The sequence below is a fragment of the Microtus pennsylvanicus genome, chromosome 1 (genome assembly GCF_037038515.1).
Source record: "Microtus pennsylvanicus isolate mMicPen1 chromosome 1, mMicPen1.hap1, whole genome shotgun sequence".
NCBI lineage: Eukaryota > Metazoa > Chordata > Mammalia > Rodentia > Cricetidae > Microtus > Microtus pennsylvanicus.
Genome location: NC_134579.1, coordinates 82,673,818 through 82,691,419, shown reverse-complemented (window position 1 = coordinate 82,691,419; position 17,602 = coordinate 82,673,818). Strand labels below are relative to the sequence as shown.

Genomic DNA, 17,602 nt, shown 5'->3' with positions numbered 1-17,602 from the left:
GCCCCAGGCCAGGCATAATGGAAGGAAGGAACCAACTCCTACAGCTGTCCTCTGACCTCTGCCTGTGTATCTTACACACACACACACACACACACACACACACTACATAAATAAATATAATACAACTTAAAGAGAGATAGATATTGCCTTTCAAACTACATGCTTCATGTGTTATGAAAGAGAAATTTGAGGTTTTGTTCAACTACCTAGAGATAGTCCCCACACCTTGCAGGGCAGGTGGGGAAGGGTATGACATAAAAACGGGATCTGTGTGAATGGATGTGATAGAATACTCTAAAAAGATACCAAGAAGCTCCCATCAGTGACACAGGAAGATCTACAAGACATGTCGATCAGAGCAAGGCACAAGGGATCCAACATCACCTGTGTGTATGGTAAATAATGAGATGTGTAGCTTACTATGCTAAGAGTATCCCCCAGAAAGCTAATCAATGCTCCAGTCTCCATCTTCCAGTGCTGGAGACACTGATGCACACTGCCTCTTGTTTGGTTTCTCCTTCTGTTTTGTTTTACACGAATGTTGATCTGAACTCTGGTCCTCATGCTTGCATAGAAAATTATCTTACCAACAGCCATTGCCTGGGAAAGTTTTCACTACCAAAACTCTTTCTACTTGTGAGCTTGGGCTCTAGGCTGATGTGGGAGTGTCATATATCAATCTGTTGATTTCATTGGTTAATTAATAAAGAAACTGCTTGGCCTGATAGTTAGAAAATAGGTGGGTGGAGTAAACAGAACAGAATGCTGGGAAAAAGGAAAGTGAAGCAGACGCCATGCCTCTCCTCTCCAGGGCAGATGCGATGAAGCTCCAGCCCAAAATGGACATACGCTAGAATCTTCCTGGTAAGATGGGTTAGTCAAGATGTGAGAGTTAGCCAGTAAGAGGCTAGAGCTAATGGGCCAAGCAGTGTTTAAATGAATACAATTTGTGTGGTGTTATTTTGGGGCATAAGCTAGCCAGGGGGCCAGGAGCTGTGCGGCAGGAAAGCAGGCTCGCAGCTCTCTCTACACTAGGCTATATGAGTTCAGCACTTTTCACGTGGCAGTCAAGGGAACAATTACTGTGTTCAAGTCCCAGCTCTGCCTTTTCCCAGCTATGTGGTCATAAGCAAGCCCTATTTCCTCTTCTGAGCAACTCATGAGTCATGAGCCCAGGAAAGAAAATGATATTACCTGGATGCAAAATATGGAGGTTAATCTTTTTGTTGTTTTTCATTTTCATGTGTATTTGTATACAGTAAGCATGTGTATGTACATGCACGCATGTTTGTGGGTGAGGAGTTATGTGTACATGTGGAAGCCTAAGGTTGATGTCAGAAATAAAAACTGATCCCTCTTCCAGCTTACTCATTGAGGCAGGGTCTGTCAATCAAACCCAGGCTGGATGACATGGTTGCCTTCTCTCTGCCTTCCCAGAATGGAATGACTAGAGAGCACCTTGAGTTTCTGAGCCTTCTGGAGATCCGATTATCTGGTCTTCATGCCTGCTTTCATAGGTGTTTTAAGCAGTGACCCATCTTCCCAAGCCCTGAGATGGTTGATTTTACCTGTTAATTGGATGGGCTTTAGAATCACCACAGAAAGAAATGCCTAGGCACATCTGTGAAGCAGTTTCTAGACTGGGTTAACTGAGGTGGAAGACCCATGCTAATATGAGCAGCACCATCCCAGGGGCTGAATCCTGGACTGAATGAGAAGGAGCAGCTGAACACTAGCATCTGACTCTCTCTACTTCCTGGCTGTGGATGCAGTGTGACCGCTACCTCAAGCACCTGCTGCCACGCCTTCCCGGCCATGATGGACTGTGAGCCAAAATACTCCCCTCACCCTTCCTTAAGTCACTTTCTTCAAATGACTCATGGCAGCAATGAGGCAAGTGACTGAGACAGACAGATGGAGGGCTCCTCTTTTATTATCAACAGAGAAAAGGAAAAGCAACAAGGACAAGCATAAGGTGAGAGAGTGATGACGGGCCTTTCCCGCCCAGGCCTTCATCCTTCTGCAAATCCCTCACCCAGCTGTTGTGCATGCAGACTCGTGCACCCAGAGGACCTCTCAAAGCAAACAAGAGCCAGCAAGTGGCTCCAAGGGTGTCCCTCAGAACTTCTCCTGGAGGCTGGGGAGATGGCTCAGTGGGTGTCCTATTTTCATTCCCGATGCTATTATAGAAGATCTTGAAAAAAGCAGCTTAGGGCACAGAAAGGGTTTATTTCAGCTTACAACTCCAGGTTAGAGGTCATCCGTGCAGGAAGGAGGTCAAGGGAGGAACTTCAAACAGCTTAGATGTGCTTGTTCAATTCCACCTGTCTTACACAGTTTAGGACCCCTGCTAGGGAATGAAGTCACCCACAGTGGATGGGTCTTCCCATAGCAATAAATTTAAAACAATCCCCTCCCACATAGGCTCCCCAGGCCAGCCCAAGGCAGACAGTTCCTCCTTGAGACTCTTCCCAAGTGACTCTGAGTTGTGTCAGGGTGACAATTAAAGCTATCTGTCATAACCAGTAAAGCACTTTCCCTGAAGTGTGAAGACCAGAGTTCAAATCTCCAGCACCTATTTAAATTGTGGATGGGCAAAGTGGCCTCCTACAATCTCAGAGGTCCAAGGAAATATCACAAGAGGGGCTCACAGCCAGCTGGCTAGCTAGACTAGCCAAATCAGCCAGTTTTGGGGTCAAATGACAGACACTGTACCAATATGAACAACAGAACAACTGACATCAAAATCTGGCCTGCACACACACGCCCATATGCACATAAACACATACACAAGTACGCAATGCATATTCAAAACCCTAAAGAATTCCCTCACCTCAGAGGCAGAAGACAGATGCTCAACCTTCCACAGGGACAGGTTTAGGATGCCAAAAGTCTAGACAGATCCTCGGATTCTGTAGAACTCAGATCTACCAGGGAAGACAGGATCAACAAAACAGTATTCCACAATGTAGACACGCAGGCAGGCAGTCATGCACGTGCGCGCGCACACACACACACACACACACACACACACTACTAGTACTACTAACAGGCCCAGTGTTGAAGTTGTTTGTTCCTTCCTGTCCCAGTGTCACCTTCTCTTACTCTGGACCAGTCAATACAGCTTATAGAAGCACCAACCCTTTCCACATTCCCACAAAAGCAAAAGAAAGACTTTTAGCACAAGTCTCTCTGCACTGCAATGGAATGGAAGCCAAGCTATGCCCTTCAGCAGGCAGACCAGAAAATGTCCCCCATTGGAAACAAAACAGATGTCTAAACACTCGGAATTGTGAGCTGGCAAAATGGCTCAGGGAGTACAGGTGCTTGCCACCAAGTGTGATGACCTCGTTTTGAACTCCTGGACCCACAGTGATGAAAGGAAAGAATCAACTCCCGTAAGTTGCCCTGTGACCTCCACAAGCACCCAGATGCACAAAATAAATAAATGTTTAAAAGTTTTTTAAACTAGTTTGTTAAACAACAAAGAAAGCGAAGTACTCCCTAGCTGGGTCCAACCTGGTCAATGGAACTCAAGCCAGGAGTGGCCCAGGCCACTGAGTGAACTGTCCAGAAGGTATAACCAAGAATCTGCACAAGGATGAAAATATTAGCAAAAACAATTGCTTGCATTCCCAAAGAACTGTAGATAGGAAACTGACCAGCCAAACTGTACACCATAGTCATGGGGGACACCAAAGGCCAATTGCTCCTGTTCTTTTCCATGGAACACTCTAAATTGCCTGAAAACAGGTTGGGATCCTTCGAGTGACTGCCCACAATCATTTATTTATTTACTTTTGAGATAAGGTCTCAGGTAGCCCAAACTGGCCTAAAACTCACCGTGTAGCCAAGGACAACAAACGCTTCACATCCTCCTGCCTCCACGTCCTCTGTGTTGGCACAGCAGGTGTAGATCTTGCTCATGCGGTGCTGGGGATTGAACCCAAATGCATGCCAGGCAAGCATTCTACCCACTGAGCACAGCCCCAGCTCAACTCTGACTCTATCACAGGCAGTCCATCAACTGATTTCCCACTTCCTCCCCATTACAATCCCCTATATAAACATACACCACACACACATCAAACACAGAGAGACACACTACATACACAGATACATACCACACACACACAGGCATGCGTGCACACACACCACATACTTCTTAATCTATGCTCCATACATGAGAGAGAATATGAGGTGGGTGGTGTTTGTCTTTCTGAACCTGGCTTGTTCCCCTTAACATAATGATCTCTAGTTATATCCATCTTCCTGAAAGTGCCATGATTACTTTTTTCTTCAAGGATGCCTGAAATTCCAATTTACAGACCATATCTTCTTTGTCCATTGTCAATGGACATCTAGGCTGGTTCTCAATCTTGACTCTGATCTGCATAGTGTAGCAAGGAACACAAATGGCCAAGTGTCTCTGAGCACAGAGCCTCCCAAAGTGACACACAGCCTTCATGCCTCAGGGATAAAAGATGGTACCTTCAAAATATGCAAAGGGGTAATGTTAAGCAGCCAGATCACCAACAAAATATACAAAAATGAGCAAACAGGAAGCTAAATATGCCACACAGAGAATAGACAGCTATAGGCTCCAGATGGAATTTAGTAGGTAAAGTACTTGCCTAGCATGTACAAAACCCTGGGATCCATCCCAACATAAACCTGGTGTGCAAGTGTGTGTCTGTAATCCCAGCACTCAGCATGTGGAGGCAGGAGAATCAGGAGTTCAAGACCAGCCTTAGCTACATAGTGAATTTGAGGATAGCCTGAACTATCCTCAAGTACATGAGATACTGCCTCAAAAGGAGAAACACACACACACACACACACACACACACACACACACACACATTCACACACAGCGAAAAACACACTTGCAATGATCTCCAGATATGAACACGGCATAAACTGATCAGCTTAGTGTTGAAGCTGCACTGTTACCTTGCTGGTCTGCAAATTTAAGCTCCAGCTTTCTGAGTATCCTCCAATAACCACAAGTGTGTCACAAGAATTAATCTAGAGATTCCAAATAAATTTCAGCAACTAAGCAGCTTTATAAATCCCAGGGCCTGGGATTAAGAGGACCAAACATTTTTAAGAATTTATCCATCTAATTATAGGACTTTTTCTTTCATTCTGGAAAAAAAAAAGATTACAAGGATGGAGGTATGCCATCAGAGAGGCACATACCTGTTATCCCAGCAGAACAATCACCACAAGTTCCAGGCCAGCCTGGGTTACATAGTGAATGTTTGCACTAAGAAATTTTTTGATTAATAAATTAACTAATTAAAAATAAAAACAGTAGTCAGGTGATGATAGTGCACTCCTTTAATCCCAGCACTCAGGAGGCAGAGGCAGGCGGATCTCTATGAGTTTGAGGCCAGTCTGGTCTACAGAGCTAGTTCCAGGACAGGTTCTAAAACTACACACAGAAACACTGTCTCAAAAAAACAGGGAAAAAAATACATACCTCTCTATAGGACATGGTTTAAAATCTAAAAACGAGACTGAAAAGATGGCTGAGTGGCTAAGAGTGTGTACAGCTCTTGCAGACAACCAGGGTTCAGTTCCAGCACCCGTGGTGAGCAGCTCACAACTGCCTGGAACTCCAGCTCTAGGGAGACCTCATGCCCTCTACTGGTCTCCACAGGCACTGCACTCACATGCACAAACACAAACAACACATAATTAAAAACAAAATCTTAAAAAAATAAAAGAATAGGTAACTATATAGAGAAATTAGATTTTGTAGTTGGCATGGACAGATCAGCAGGGGAGGAGAGAAACAGAACATAGTGTAGATGGGGCTGGAGAGATGGCTCCTGCTCTTCCAGAGGTCCTGAGTTCTATTCCCAGCAACTACATGGTGGCTCACAACTATTTGTAGTAAGATCTGGCACCCTCTTCTGGCCTGCAGGCATACATGCAGACAGAACACTGTATATATAATAAATACATCTATTTTTAAAAATCCTTAAAGAACATAGTATAGAGAAAGAAAAATAATTTTCTTTCTACCCTTTCATTTCTAGCCAGGATGGAATTTTGGAATCCCAGGAGTGAGAGGGAAGGGCTGAGTGTTTGGGAAAGTGCACAGTTATGCAGGAACAGGTCTACCTGTTCCTCACCAGGAAGAGGGGAGACTCGAGGGTCAGCACTCCAGCTTACACAGAACCTTCAAACAGCGACAGTCATTTTTTAAAAAATAACATTTCTTTATTTTTAAGCTTTGTTTGGTTGGTTTGGGGGTGTTGTTTTGGGGAGAGTTGGGGTTTTTTTGGATTTTGGTTGTTTGCTTTCTTTCTGGTTTATCTTTTTAGATAAGAACGCTGACTAGCCTGGAACTCACAGAGATCTGCCTGCCTCTGCCTCCTGAGTTGCTGGAGGTTAAAGGCAAGCAAGAAACATCACAACCAACTGTTGTTAAGTGTGTGTGAGTCTGTCTGTCTGTCTGTCTGTCTGTGCATTCCTTCAGTGACTCCTCCCTCCCCCCCCCCCAGCTGGAGTTACAATCAGTTAAAACCCTCCTGACTTGGGTGTTGGGAACCAAACACAGGGCCTCTGGAAAAGCATCCCTTAACCACTGAGTCATCTTTCCAGACCTCTCCTTCCCCCTTTGTTTTGAGACAGGTTCTCCCTATATATCCCAGGCTGGCCTTGACTCCCTGTGTAGCTAAGGATAACCTTAAGCTCCTGATCCTTCTGTCTATACCTCCCCAGTGCTGGGGTTACCAGAGTACATGACCATGCAGGGTGCAAGCAGCACTATGGATAGAATCCAGGGCTTCATGCACACTCATGCCTAAGCAAACACCTTAACAACTGAGCCACATCCCCAGTCCCCAGGACAGTATTTTTTTTTAAATGACCAGGGAAAAGGACTTTGAGTTCTCATGGTGGCAAGTTATAAGCAGGCAGACGAAGGACAGATAAATGCTAGTTAGTAAAGTTTATTAAATAGGAGACTGGGGATGTGGCTCGATTGGTAGAATGCTCGCCTGGCAAAGCAAAGCCCCGGGTTCGATCCCCAGCTCTGCATAAACCAGAGGGATGGTACAACCTGCCATGCCAGCACTCAGGAGGCAGAGCCAAGAGGACCGAGAGCTGAACATTCTCTCAGCTACATCATGACCCTGTCTCCAAAACAGGAAAGAAGAAAGGAAAGGGAGAAGAAGGAGAAGGCAGGAGAAGAAAGAAGTAGAAAAGGAGATGAAGTAAAAAGAAGAAAGAGAAGAAAGGAGAGGGGGAAGAGGGAGAAAAGGGGGAACAGGAAGAGATTGAAGAAAGAAGGAGGGAGATGAGGGTAGGAGGTGGTGCAGAGGGCTGGGGCGATAGCTCAATGGCAGGGCACTGTGTACCATGTTCAAGTTCCTCCGTCTAACCCCAGAACCAAAAAACAAACAAACAAAAAAAGCATGATCCAGAAAACCATGGATGAAAGGCTGAAGTGTAAATATTTTTTGTTGTTGTTACTACTTAACTCCCTAAGATTAGGGCATGAAAGTAGTCAAGAAGGAGTATACAAAGGTGTGTGGCCCTGTGCCAATAAAACTTTATTTACAAAACCAACAAATTTAGCACAAGCACCACAGTTTACTGACCCCTTTTGTAGAAAAAGACTTAGACTAAATGGAACTGACACAGTGGGTCAGGAGAGGGGTGAAGGGCAGGCAGTCTACACACGGATAAAGAAAAAGCTTACCCCAGCTGGAGGGGGTGCAGAACACTGGAAAGCCCACAAGGGAAAATGCCTTCCTTGGGCAAGGACTCTGCCAGGCCTATGGTGACCAACAGACAAGACAGCCAGAGTGTGACAATATGTCCCTAAGGAGGATAGCAGAACTAGAGGTCAAAAGTAAAGATGGATTTAGAGTATATTGAGTGTTTATAGTCTAAAGAGAGAAGGGCTATGGGGGGGGGGGGGGTGGAAGATTATTCTAGAACAAGGAGAGGAGGAAAAATCAAGGCCTCTTCAGGCAAGTGTTAGAGACAATCTGTCATGATTGGAGCTATTTTTCATTGTTACAACTTAAGAGACAGTCGGGTACCACTGGCATCAAGTTAGCAGAGACCAAGGGTGTTCACTAAACATATCAACAAAGCCAGGACAGCCCCTACAATCCAGAATAAGCCCACCCCAAGTTTTGAAGCCTGCTTGGGGTCTAGCAAGATGGCTCAGCAGGTGATCCCTAAGACACATGTAAAGATGGATAGAAAGAACTGACTGCAGAAGGTTGTTCTCTGGCCTCCACATGCATGTCTGACACATAGGAGCATACACAAACACACATGTGCTCACAGCATGCACTCAGGCATGCATACATATACAAAATAAAATAATTTGAAAATTCATCTTAAATTAGAATAATTAATAAGGTAGAAAGCAACTTAGGAAGATACCTGGTATTGGCCTCACTCACATCCATTCACCCACATGAACACACACACACCTCCAAAGGTAACCCAATAGATACCCCTAAAGCTCAGAAGGTTCCAATTGTTGCCATTGCACCCTGCCTTGTCCTTAACTTCACAGTCCTCAGAGGGTTATCTCGGCTCAGAGCCAGCCTGATCAAAGAAGAAATGGAAGAGCTACCCACCACTTAGCTGAGCCCAGCTACCAAGAGTCCACTGAAAGATGAATTGAGTACCCCGCCCTTAGGGACACCTCCCCCCAAAAAAACCCATTCCTTTCTTAAACACCACATAGGTCCTCATCACCACCACCACCCCCCAATCCCAAGCATGATGGACCTTACAGATTCAAGTTCTAGAAAGTTCCTCGCCCCACACCAAGCCTCTAAGAGGCATCAGGACTAGTTTATTTAACAGAATTTTGTTAACGATTACCCCAAAGCAGGGGCGGGAGCTTCCAACCCAAAAGAGCAAGTGTTTGTTAAGAAATCCAGTACAAGGGCAAGCGAGATGGGTAACGGCCTTGCTGCCAAGCCTCATGACCTCCATCCAATTTCCAGGACCCAGACTGGAAAGAGGGAACCGACTCCAGAGAGCTGTCCTCTGACCCCCACACTCAAGCTGTGATATACACATGTTGGCCCCACATATACACAATTATAATAAATAAAATTAAATTTCAAAAATAAGGAAACAAAAGAGCCGGACATAATGGTGTGTGACTTTAATCTTCACACTTTTGGGGCAGAGGCAGGCAGGTCTCTGAGTTAGAGAGCAGCTTGGTCTACACAGTAAAACCCTGTCTCAAGATGAGTAATTAATTAATTAATTTAATTAAAAAGAAAAAAAAACAAGGAAACAAAGAAACCCAGTAGGCAGGCAGGGAACTGCCGCCCTGGCCGAGTGGCCTGTCGGCAGCCTTTATGAACCTGTCCTTTCTTCTCATGCAGAAACAGATGGTTACTGCTTTGAAGGCATGCGACAAGGACTCACTGAGATCATGTTTACAAAGTATGGGGATTTTCCAGGAAATAAAGGATTTTTGTTATTCTTGTTTGAGACAGGATCTCCTATAGCCCAGGCTGGCCTCGAACTCACTACCTCTGCCAGGATGACCTTGAACTCCTGATCCTCTGCCTCCACCTTCAGAGTCCAGTGACAACTTGTACGACTCCACATCTGGCTTACGCATGTCTAGGAATGAAACACCGGGGCTTCGTGCATGCTTGGGAAGCACATGCTCAGCAAGGGAGTGCCCTAATGGTACACACTTACTGCATAGACTCCAATGTCTTCGTACCTGTTTGCCATTGCAGAAAAAATACCTATATGTACCTGCAATGCATTAGGCACTACTCAGGCTCTGACATCAGTGAGGAACAAATACAAGGCCCTGTCCTTGTGAACACTGCCTGTGTACAAAGCCAGAGAAGCTCCATTTCCTGAGCACAGGAAGTACAGGCACAGATGAACAATTACCAAAAACGCAAAAACAGAACTCAAGGAACCAACTTGTGTGCCCAAGTGCACACAAAGTAACACAAAGTAACCCTACTTCCTTAAGGCGATTCCAAGGAGCCTCTGGGAGCAGCATAGGTGATCCTAGGAGCCTTGGGAAACAGCACAGAGGATCCCAGGGGCCTTGGAGAGCAAGATCGGTGATCCCAAGAGCCTTGGGGAGCAGCACAGAGGATCCCAAGGGCCTTGGGGAGCAAGATCGGTGATCCGAAGAGCTTTGGGGAGAAGCATAGGTGATCCCAAGAGCCGCAGGGAGTAGCATAGGTGTTAACAATTCTTGAATTTTCTTAATAAGAATCCAAACCATGGGCTGGGGAGATAGTTCAGTGGGTAAAAGCGCTTGCTGCTCAAGCATAAGGACTGGAGTTCAAATCCCCAACAGCCGCATAAAAGCCAGCCCTTCAACACACATCTGTAACCCTAGTGATAAAAGTGCAGGAGGAACCTGGGGCTCTCTGGCTAGTCAGCATAGTCAAATCAGCAAAGTCTAGGTTCATTGAGAGACCCTGTCTCAAAACATAAGGTTGAGGGTGACAGAGGCAAACGCCTGGTGTCAACCTAGGGCCTCTGCAAACACACACACAGGCACACTCATGCACACACACACACACACACACACACACACACACACACACACCAATGGCCACTCTTCATTGAGCATCTCTGTATATTAGATCCAGATCTTCGGGGTCTCAAAGACGTTAACTGGGTTAGCAGGTGACCCACTCAACAAACTCAGTCCAAACTGTTCAAGAATCTTGTGTGCACGCACACACGTGCACGGGCACACACATACACACCTCCCTCATTCACAAACTGCAGTTCCTCCCCTCACTGACTCCAAACGAACTGCTTTTCCTTCCTTCCTTGACCCCTTCCTCACTGTAATTAATTTCCTTTTGCAGAGGAATCTGAGCCAGTAACTCAAAAGATATTTTTCATTGCATGTGTTTTCAAACAGATCTAACATTGCCTGGGCTGGCCTCAAACTCAATATCTGGACTAGCCTTACACTCCCCATCCTCCTACCTTGGCCATAACCAGACACAGAAAGCTAGTAAGGGTGACCTCAAAACACGTGAAGTAACACATCCTAAACATGCCTCGCTTTAGCCCTCTCTGAAATGGGCGTGCAACAATTTTGGCCTCCAGGGGACACTGAGAGGTTCTAGAGAAATGAGCTAACGACCTGGAGGCTCATAATCATTCTAATTATAACCATCCCAAAAGCTGCCCCTACTGCTACTATGATTGCTGCGGGCCGACGGTGTGTAGAGTTTGCCACTAGACATCTGGAAGCAGAGAATTATAAACACAGCACCCAGGGGGCCGATTCTCTAACAAGTGTCCTCCATCAGTGCGGACACCCTGGCTTTGGCTTGAAACTTTTTAGGTGTTTGGCTTCCTAAATCTGTTGTAACCCTACTTTTTTAAGGCGACCCCAAAGAGCATGGGGTGGGAGGGCAGGTTTGGGTTCAGAGAAAAGAGCAAACACGGTTGAGAGGCACAATGGGGACAGACACCCAAAGGCTGGGCGGGCACTAGGGCAAGGTTCCTCAGACCCGAGTTGGGTCCACGCGGGGTGCAGAGCCACAAGTCCAGCGGGCAAAGGCCAAGGTCAGCTGGCTTCTGCAGGGCCAGAGCCACCAAATCCATTATCACCCCTTCCTCAGGGGAAAGACGATCAGTCTTTAGGTAGAGGACTCTACACAGACTAAGGGCGTCCTCAACCCTCAGTCCTTGGGGAGGGAGCTCTAAGTTGGCCCCGGGGGGAAAAAAAGGATGTCCACAACCCTCAATCCTTAGTGGAGGGTCTATAGGTCTATATTGCTGGAATGGTGAGATGGGTGTTCGTAACCCTGGGTTCTTTGGGGGGGCGGGTGACTCTAATTTGTCTGGCGCGATGGAAGAGGTGTCCCCAACACTCAGTTCAAGGGAAGAGTTCTCTAGGTTGGCTGCGGCGGTGGGGAGGGGTGTCCCTGACCCTCACTCCTTACGGTGGGGGCTCCAAGTTGTCTGGCGCGATGGGGGGAGTGTCCCCGACACACTGATTTCACCCCAGACTTACCTTCGCCAGGGTACAGGTGGCCGGCTGCGCCCACCAGCAACGCGGCTACGGCCACCAGCAACGGCACGGCCGTTGTCTCACGTCGTTTCCCGGAGCCCATGGCTGTAGGAGCGCAGGGACCCCGGCGATCAGAGCACGCCACGCCGTCCCGCTCGGGACATAGTCCGCGAGGAGGTCGCCGGAGAGGCTCTAGGGGCCACGCGTCCGTCTCTTCCACGCCGGTGGCTCGCGGGCCGCAGCTCTCCAGGCGAGAGGGCCCTGGGGACAGCCCCGGGAAGAGCACAGAGGCCTCGGCTTCAACCAACGAGGTGGCGCGGCCCGCAGACTACGGCCCCGGGTCACCCAGGCCCGGTCCCGTGCCTGCAATCGCAGGGTCCAGAGCTCACCGCCGTGCGCCCCCTTTCCAGGCCTCCTGTTTCTTCGCCCGGTGCAGCTCTGGGTGGGTCGCGTTCTGTGGAGTCTGAAACGGAGGGACGCGCGAACGGGCGGGCACCTGGGCTGGTGGCGGCGGCGGGAGCGAGGGCTCGACTCCGGCCCGTAAACAACGCGGCCCGTCAGCTGGGCCCCGCGCGGGCCGAGGGAAAAGGTGGCGCGGATTGAAGCTGGGAAGGGACTGTGCGCTCAAGTGAGGCCCGCGGAGTGGGGGGGGGGGGGGGGGGAACAAGCCAGCCGAGCGCCGGGAGGCGTGGCCAGAGCTTGCAATGCCACGCCTCCTCGCCTCCCCGTGTGGCGCCCCCGACTTTGGAGGCCCGGGGCGCACCTCAGATTCTCCCAACTCAGACACCCCAAAATGCCTATTCTAAAAAGGCTACGACTTAAAAGCTTGGAAATGTCCCCAGATACTAGTCTGACATGAATATCCTAAACAGCTCTGAGTCTCCCACGTCAGATCTAGGGAGCTGCCCAGCTCCGCGCCTGACTCAAAAGCCCCCAAATAGCCCCGAGGTTCCAATTTAAATACCTGGGGCGCCCCAAATGCTCGCCCTATTCGAACATCAATAAACAGTCCTGAGGTTCCAATATATAAGCTAGGAACGTCCCAGATCCTCTTCTAATCGCAACAAACCCAAATAACACCAAGGTTCCAATTTAAAGGTCTGGAGAATGCTCCATATCTCCGCCTGATCCGGATACCCTAAACAGGCCCGAAATAACTATTTAAAAGCCTGGGAATGCCCCCAATTTCCTCCGGACATGAACATCCCAAGCAGCTCTAAGACCCCAGTGTCTTACTCTAACGCCCTCCCAAGTATCCCTATGACTTCGATCGCAACATGGAAGCCCTTTAAGGTGCCCCCAGATGCCAGACTCAACCAAACAGACCCTGTCTTTACAGTTTTCACTATTTTTGTCTCCTATGGAGAATTCACTTTAATTCTTTACTCCTGACGGTTTTTTTTTCTTTGCAGCCTCTAGGATTAATGCCTCGCTGGATTTCTCCGGTTGTGGATCTCTCCAGGAGCTAGTGGGCGCCCCACAAGTTCCCTCCCCAATGAGCTTCCTCCCAGCAGCGTGGCCCACACCAACTTCCAGGACACAGCCACGTGTCCACAATGCCTGTGTTCCCTGGCCTGAGCCCCTCTCTACGCAGCACTGGATTCCAGGGAAAAACAATAAAGAAATGACTCCAAGAAGAACATAGCAAGACTTCTAGGAAAACTCTGGAAAGTTCATACAGGACCAGGATAGCTGTATTCCATTTTCAACATGCATACCTGTAGGTGGTTGTATAAATGTCTAAAAATGTTAGTCATTCACTAACAGTTCTACTCAACCACCTTCAGTCTACCCTGTCTGGACATTTGAAATATGTGAGGTCCAGAGGCCTCTATCCTTCACTTCCGGTGTCCATTCGGGCAGATTACCACCATATCTGGAGCTGATGGTCTATGCAATGGGTTTAACAATATCTGTAAAAGGCAAAAATAAAAATAAAATAGCAAGCAATTGAAGACACTCAAGATCAACTTTTGGCAGAGAGGGAGGAGAGAGAGAGAGAGAGAGAGAGAGAGAGAGAGAGAGAGAGAGAGAGAGAGAGAGAGAGAGAGAGAGAGAGAGAGAAGGAGGAGAGGAGAGGAGAGGAGAGGAGAGGAGAGGAGAAGAGAGGAGAGGAGAGGAGAGGAGAGGGAAGATCTGGAGTTTGAACTTAGCCTGGAGCACATGAGATCTTGTCTTTAAAATAAAAATAAGACAGTTGGGCCGACAAGATGAGTCAGCAGGTAAAGGCACTTGTTGCCAAGTCTGAAGACCCAAGTTCAATCATCTAAGGTCCCACAGGGTATGCACACACATACTAAGTAAATAAATAAATGTAAGTGCTTTCAAAATTACTTTTAAGTGGTGACCTAGAGCTGTGGTTCCTTAGTAGAGCTCTTGCTCAGCATACGTGAGACCCTGGGTTTAACCTGTAGGACCAATAAACAAAACCCTTACTAGGAGCTGGGATCATGGTTCTTGCATTATGCGAATGCACTCCTTCCTTAAAGCCTTTCCCCCAATTTTGCCACCACTGTCACTCCTCCTGCTCCAATGAGCACCCTCCCCTGACTACAGTTTGCAAATGCCCTTCAGTCCCTATGCTCCCTTCCCCAGTCCTTTCCATCATGTGCATATCCCTCCGCGACATTTTTATTTATTATCATGCGTGCCATTGCTTATCAGTCTGCCCCGCACACCGTGCCTGACATGCATATTTGCTGATAAATATTTGTTCAGAGGAAGAATCAACAAGCCCTTTGTAATAAGGGATTCTCAGTAAACAAAATCAACATGGTATGTTTCCTTGTAGACTGCATGTAGGTCCTGTGTTATGTGTCGAGGCAGGGAGTAGATATAAAAGTATCTGCCGAGGAAATCCTTGGAAGCTGAGCTCTGAAGAGAAGGATGCCAGCCAAGAGACGATGGGAAAGTATATCCTCATGGAGTGAAGGGCTTATGCGGTGGCCGTGGGGCTTTCAGGGGCTGTGGGTACAGAGAGGGGAGAGGAGAACTTGATGCCGTGGGTGGGAATGAGAAGATGCAGATGCTCAACCACCACATCAGGATGTGCTTGATTTGTGTGTTTATGCGGACATGTGTGCACTTGCGAAGGTAGCGTGTGTGGGTATGCGTGTGCAAGCGTGTGCTTCTAGAGGCCACACAGGTGAGCATTGGGTGTCTCCCTACATCCGTCTACAACCTTTTTTGTGTGTGTGTGTGAGAGACAGGGTCTCTTGCAGAGCCTGTAACACCAGTGAGCCAGCAAGCCTTGGGGATACTTGCATCTCTGCCTTCCAAACTCTGGGATCACTGGTTTGGACCACAGTTCGTGCACCAGTTTTCTATATGAGTCTGTATGAGTTCTGGGGACCTCAACTCAGCGCTTCATTCTTGAAAGGCCAGCACTATACAACTCAGCCATTTCCGCAGAGACCGGTTTGTACTTTTGTTGTTTTCTTTTCATTCTTTCTTTTTGTTTTGTTTGTTCATTTTTGAGACAAAGTCCCACTGGGTAGCCTGGGTTAACCACCTGCCTCTGCCTCCCAGGGTTCTGAACTAAAGGCATGCACCACCATGTCCAACCTTAATTTTATTTGCGGGGCTGGGAAAGAGCATGAGCAGATGCCAAGACTAGAAGAGACTAGAAGAGGAGTGGTGTCCCCTGGAGTCAGGAACCAGGAATGTGGCTCAGTGGGTAAAGGTATTTGCTGACGAGCTGGACAACCTGAACTCAGTCCTCAGGACTCATATAGTAAAAGGAGAGCTGACTCCCACAAGTTGCCCTGTGACCAACACACACACACACACACACACACACACACACACTAGTTAACACTAACACCAGGTGGGCACCAAAAGCTGAAAGCAGCACATTAGGAGTATGAACCAGTACTTTCCAGAGACAGCCAGACTGCAGATGACTTGACCTTAGTCAATGAGGACCCTGCAGTGTTGGAATGATAGATCATGAGCCATACTGATCTTTGACTGTCTTAGATCCTGAATAATCATCTAGCTTAACTTCCGCCCCTGACCCAAGTAACAGATAAACTTTAAAGAAGAAGCCATTATTTGTGGGAGCCTAGGCAGTTTGGATGCTCAACTTACTAGACCTGGATGGAGGTGGGGGTTCCTTGGACCTCCCACAGGACAGGGAACCCTGATTGCTTTTCGGGCTGGGGGGGGAGACTTAATTGGGGGAGGGGGAGGGAAATGGGAGGCGGTGGCGGGGAAGAGACAGAAATCTTTAATAAATAAATTTAAAAAAAAAGAAAAAAGAAAAACATTTGGAACAAAAAAAAAAAGAAGAAGCCATTATTAGCACATCTCCGGCTTCCACCTACCCTAAGGCTAAGAATACTGTAGACCGTCTTGCACCCAAAGAGATTTCATTTTGTTATTGGGGACAGATTATCTGATGTTACCACTAATGTAACTGGTACACACAGACACACAGTAACTAACAGCTTGTTTCTCTCTGTGCCTGCATCAAAGCTCACGCGAGGATTGCAGAGTTGCCTCGATGGGTAAAAGCTGGCTGAACAAACTTCTTTGGATCTCTAGAACCCACATAAATACGGATGAAGTAGAGTGCCCATCTATTATCCAGCAGAGTGTTCACCTATTATCCTAACATGTCCACAAGGCGACGGGAAATGGTGGCTGGAAAATCACTCAGAAAGGCAAAGGACGACTAACTGGCATCTTCGGTGGTAAACAAGAAACGGTCACGTAAGGTGGAAGGGGAGGATCAACAGCAGAGGTTGTTCTCTGCCCTCCACATATGCACAGTGGCACACGTGGTCACTCTTCTTTGGTTCATAATAAACTATTTCCTTATTTACTTTCAGAGCCATTGCTTTGGGCCAGAATTGGAGCTCGGGTGATAGGGCGACCATGGAGCATCCAGGAACCCCTGGATCCCATCCTAGTAACTCTACCCTGGGGATGAGACATACACTGTTGATATCAGTACTGAGGAGGTGGTGGCAGGAAGACCGGGAGTTCAAGGTTATCCTTCACTAAAAACAAAAACAACAACAAAAGAGCTGAGCCTGGTGATTTGTCATCCCAGCTCCTGAGGAAGCTGGGGCAGGAGGATTGAAGTTCAAGGACTACCTGAGCTTCAGAGCAAGTGCAAAGCTAACATGGGTAGCTTAGTGAAGCCCTGTCCCCAAAGAAAAAATGAAAAGAGGGCTAGGAGTCCCATGGGTCAGTCACTGAGATGGAAGGAGAGTGTTAGCATCTTGTAATCTCGCTGGTGACCGATTCAGAAGAGCTGTCTGTGAGGGCTGACGGCAATGGCATCATCCATCCTTGTGCCTCTGTTTGCAACATGCAATCAATGGCTTGGCTTTGTGCTGAGAGTTGCATCATTGGGAGATTTTTGTCCTTGTGCAAACGTCACAGAGTATATTTGTACAAGCCCAGATAGTACAGCCTGGGGTGTATGGTGCAGCCTGACATTACTAGGCAACAAGCTTCAAAACACTGTACACCAAACACTCTCTACTAACGCAACACTATGCTGAGTGCTGTATCCAAACAGTAAACACGCATGACAGAGAACATTAAAAAAACAACAACAACAACAACAAAAAGTGGCTC

General features: G+C 47.5%; 1 protein-coding gene across 4 annotated transcripts in view; it reads right to left on the bottom strand.

The window, feature by feature from the left end:
• Insr (insulin receptor) overlaps nucleotides 1-12,639 on the bottom strand; it is a 130,722-nt gene extending 118,083 nt beyond the window's left edge. For 2 of the 4 annotated variants that reach the window (XM_075971210.1, XM_075971212.1), the window contains exon 1: nucleotides 12,017-12,626. In XM_075971210.1, coding sequence (XP_075827325.1) covers nucleotides 12,017-12,116 — 100 coding nt within the window. In that variant the 5' untranslated portion in view covers nucleotides 12,117-12,626. Of the gene's footprint in view, nucleotides 1-12,016 lie in introns of all 4 variants that reach the window. The other 2 variants (XM_075971213.1, XM_075971211.1) reach the window with 2 other exon arrangements.
• Between the last annotated feature and the right edge of the window lie 4,963 nt (nucleotides 12,640-17,602).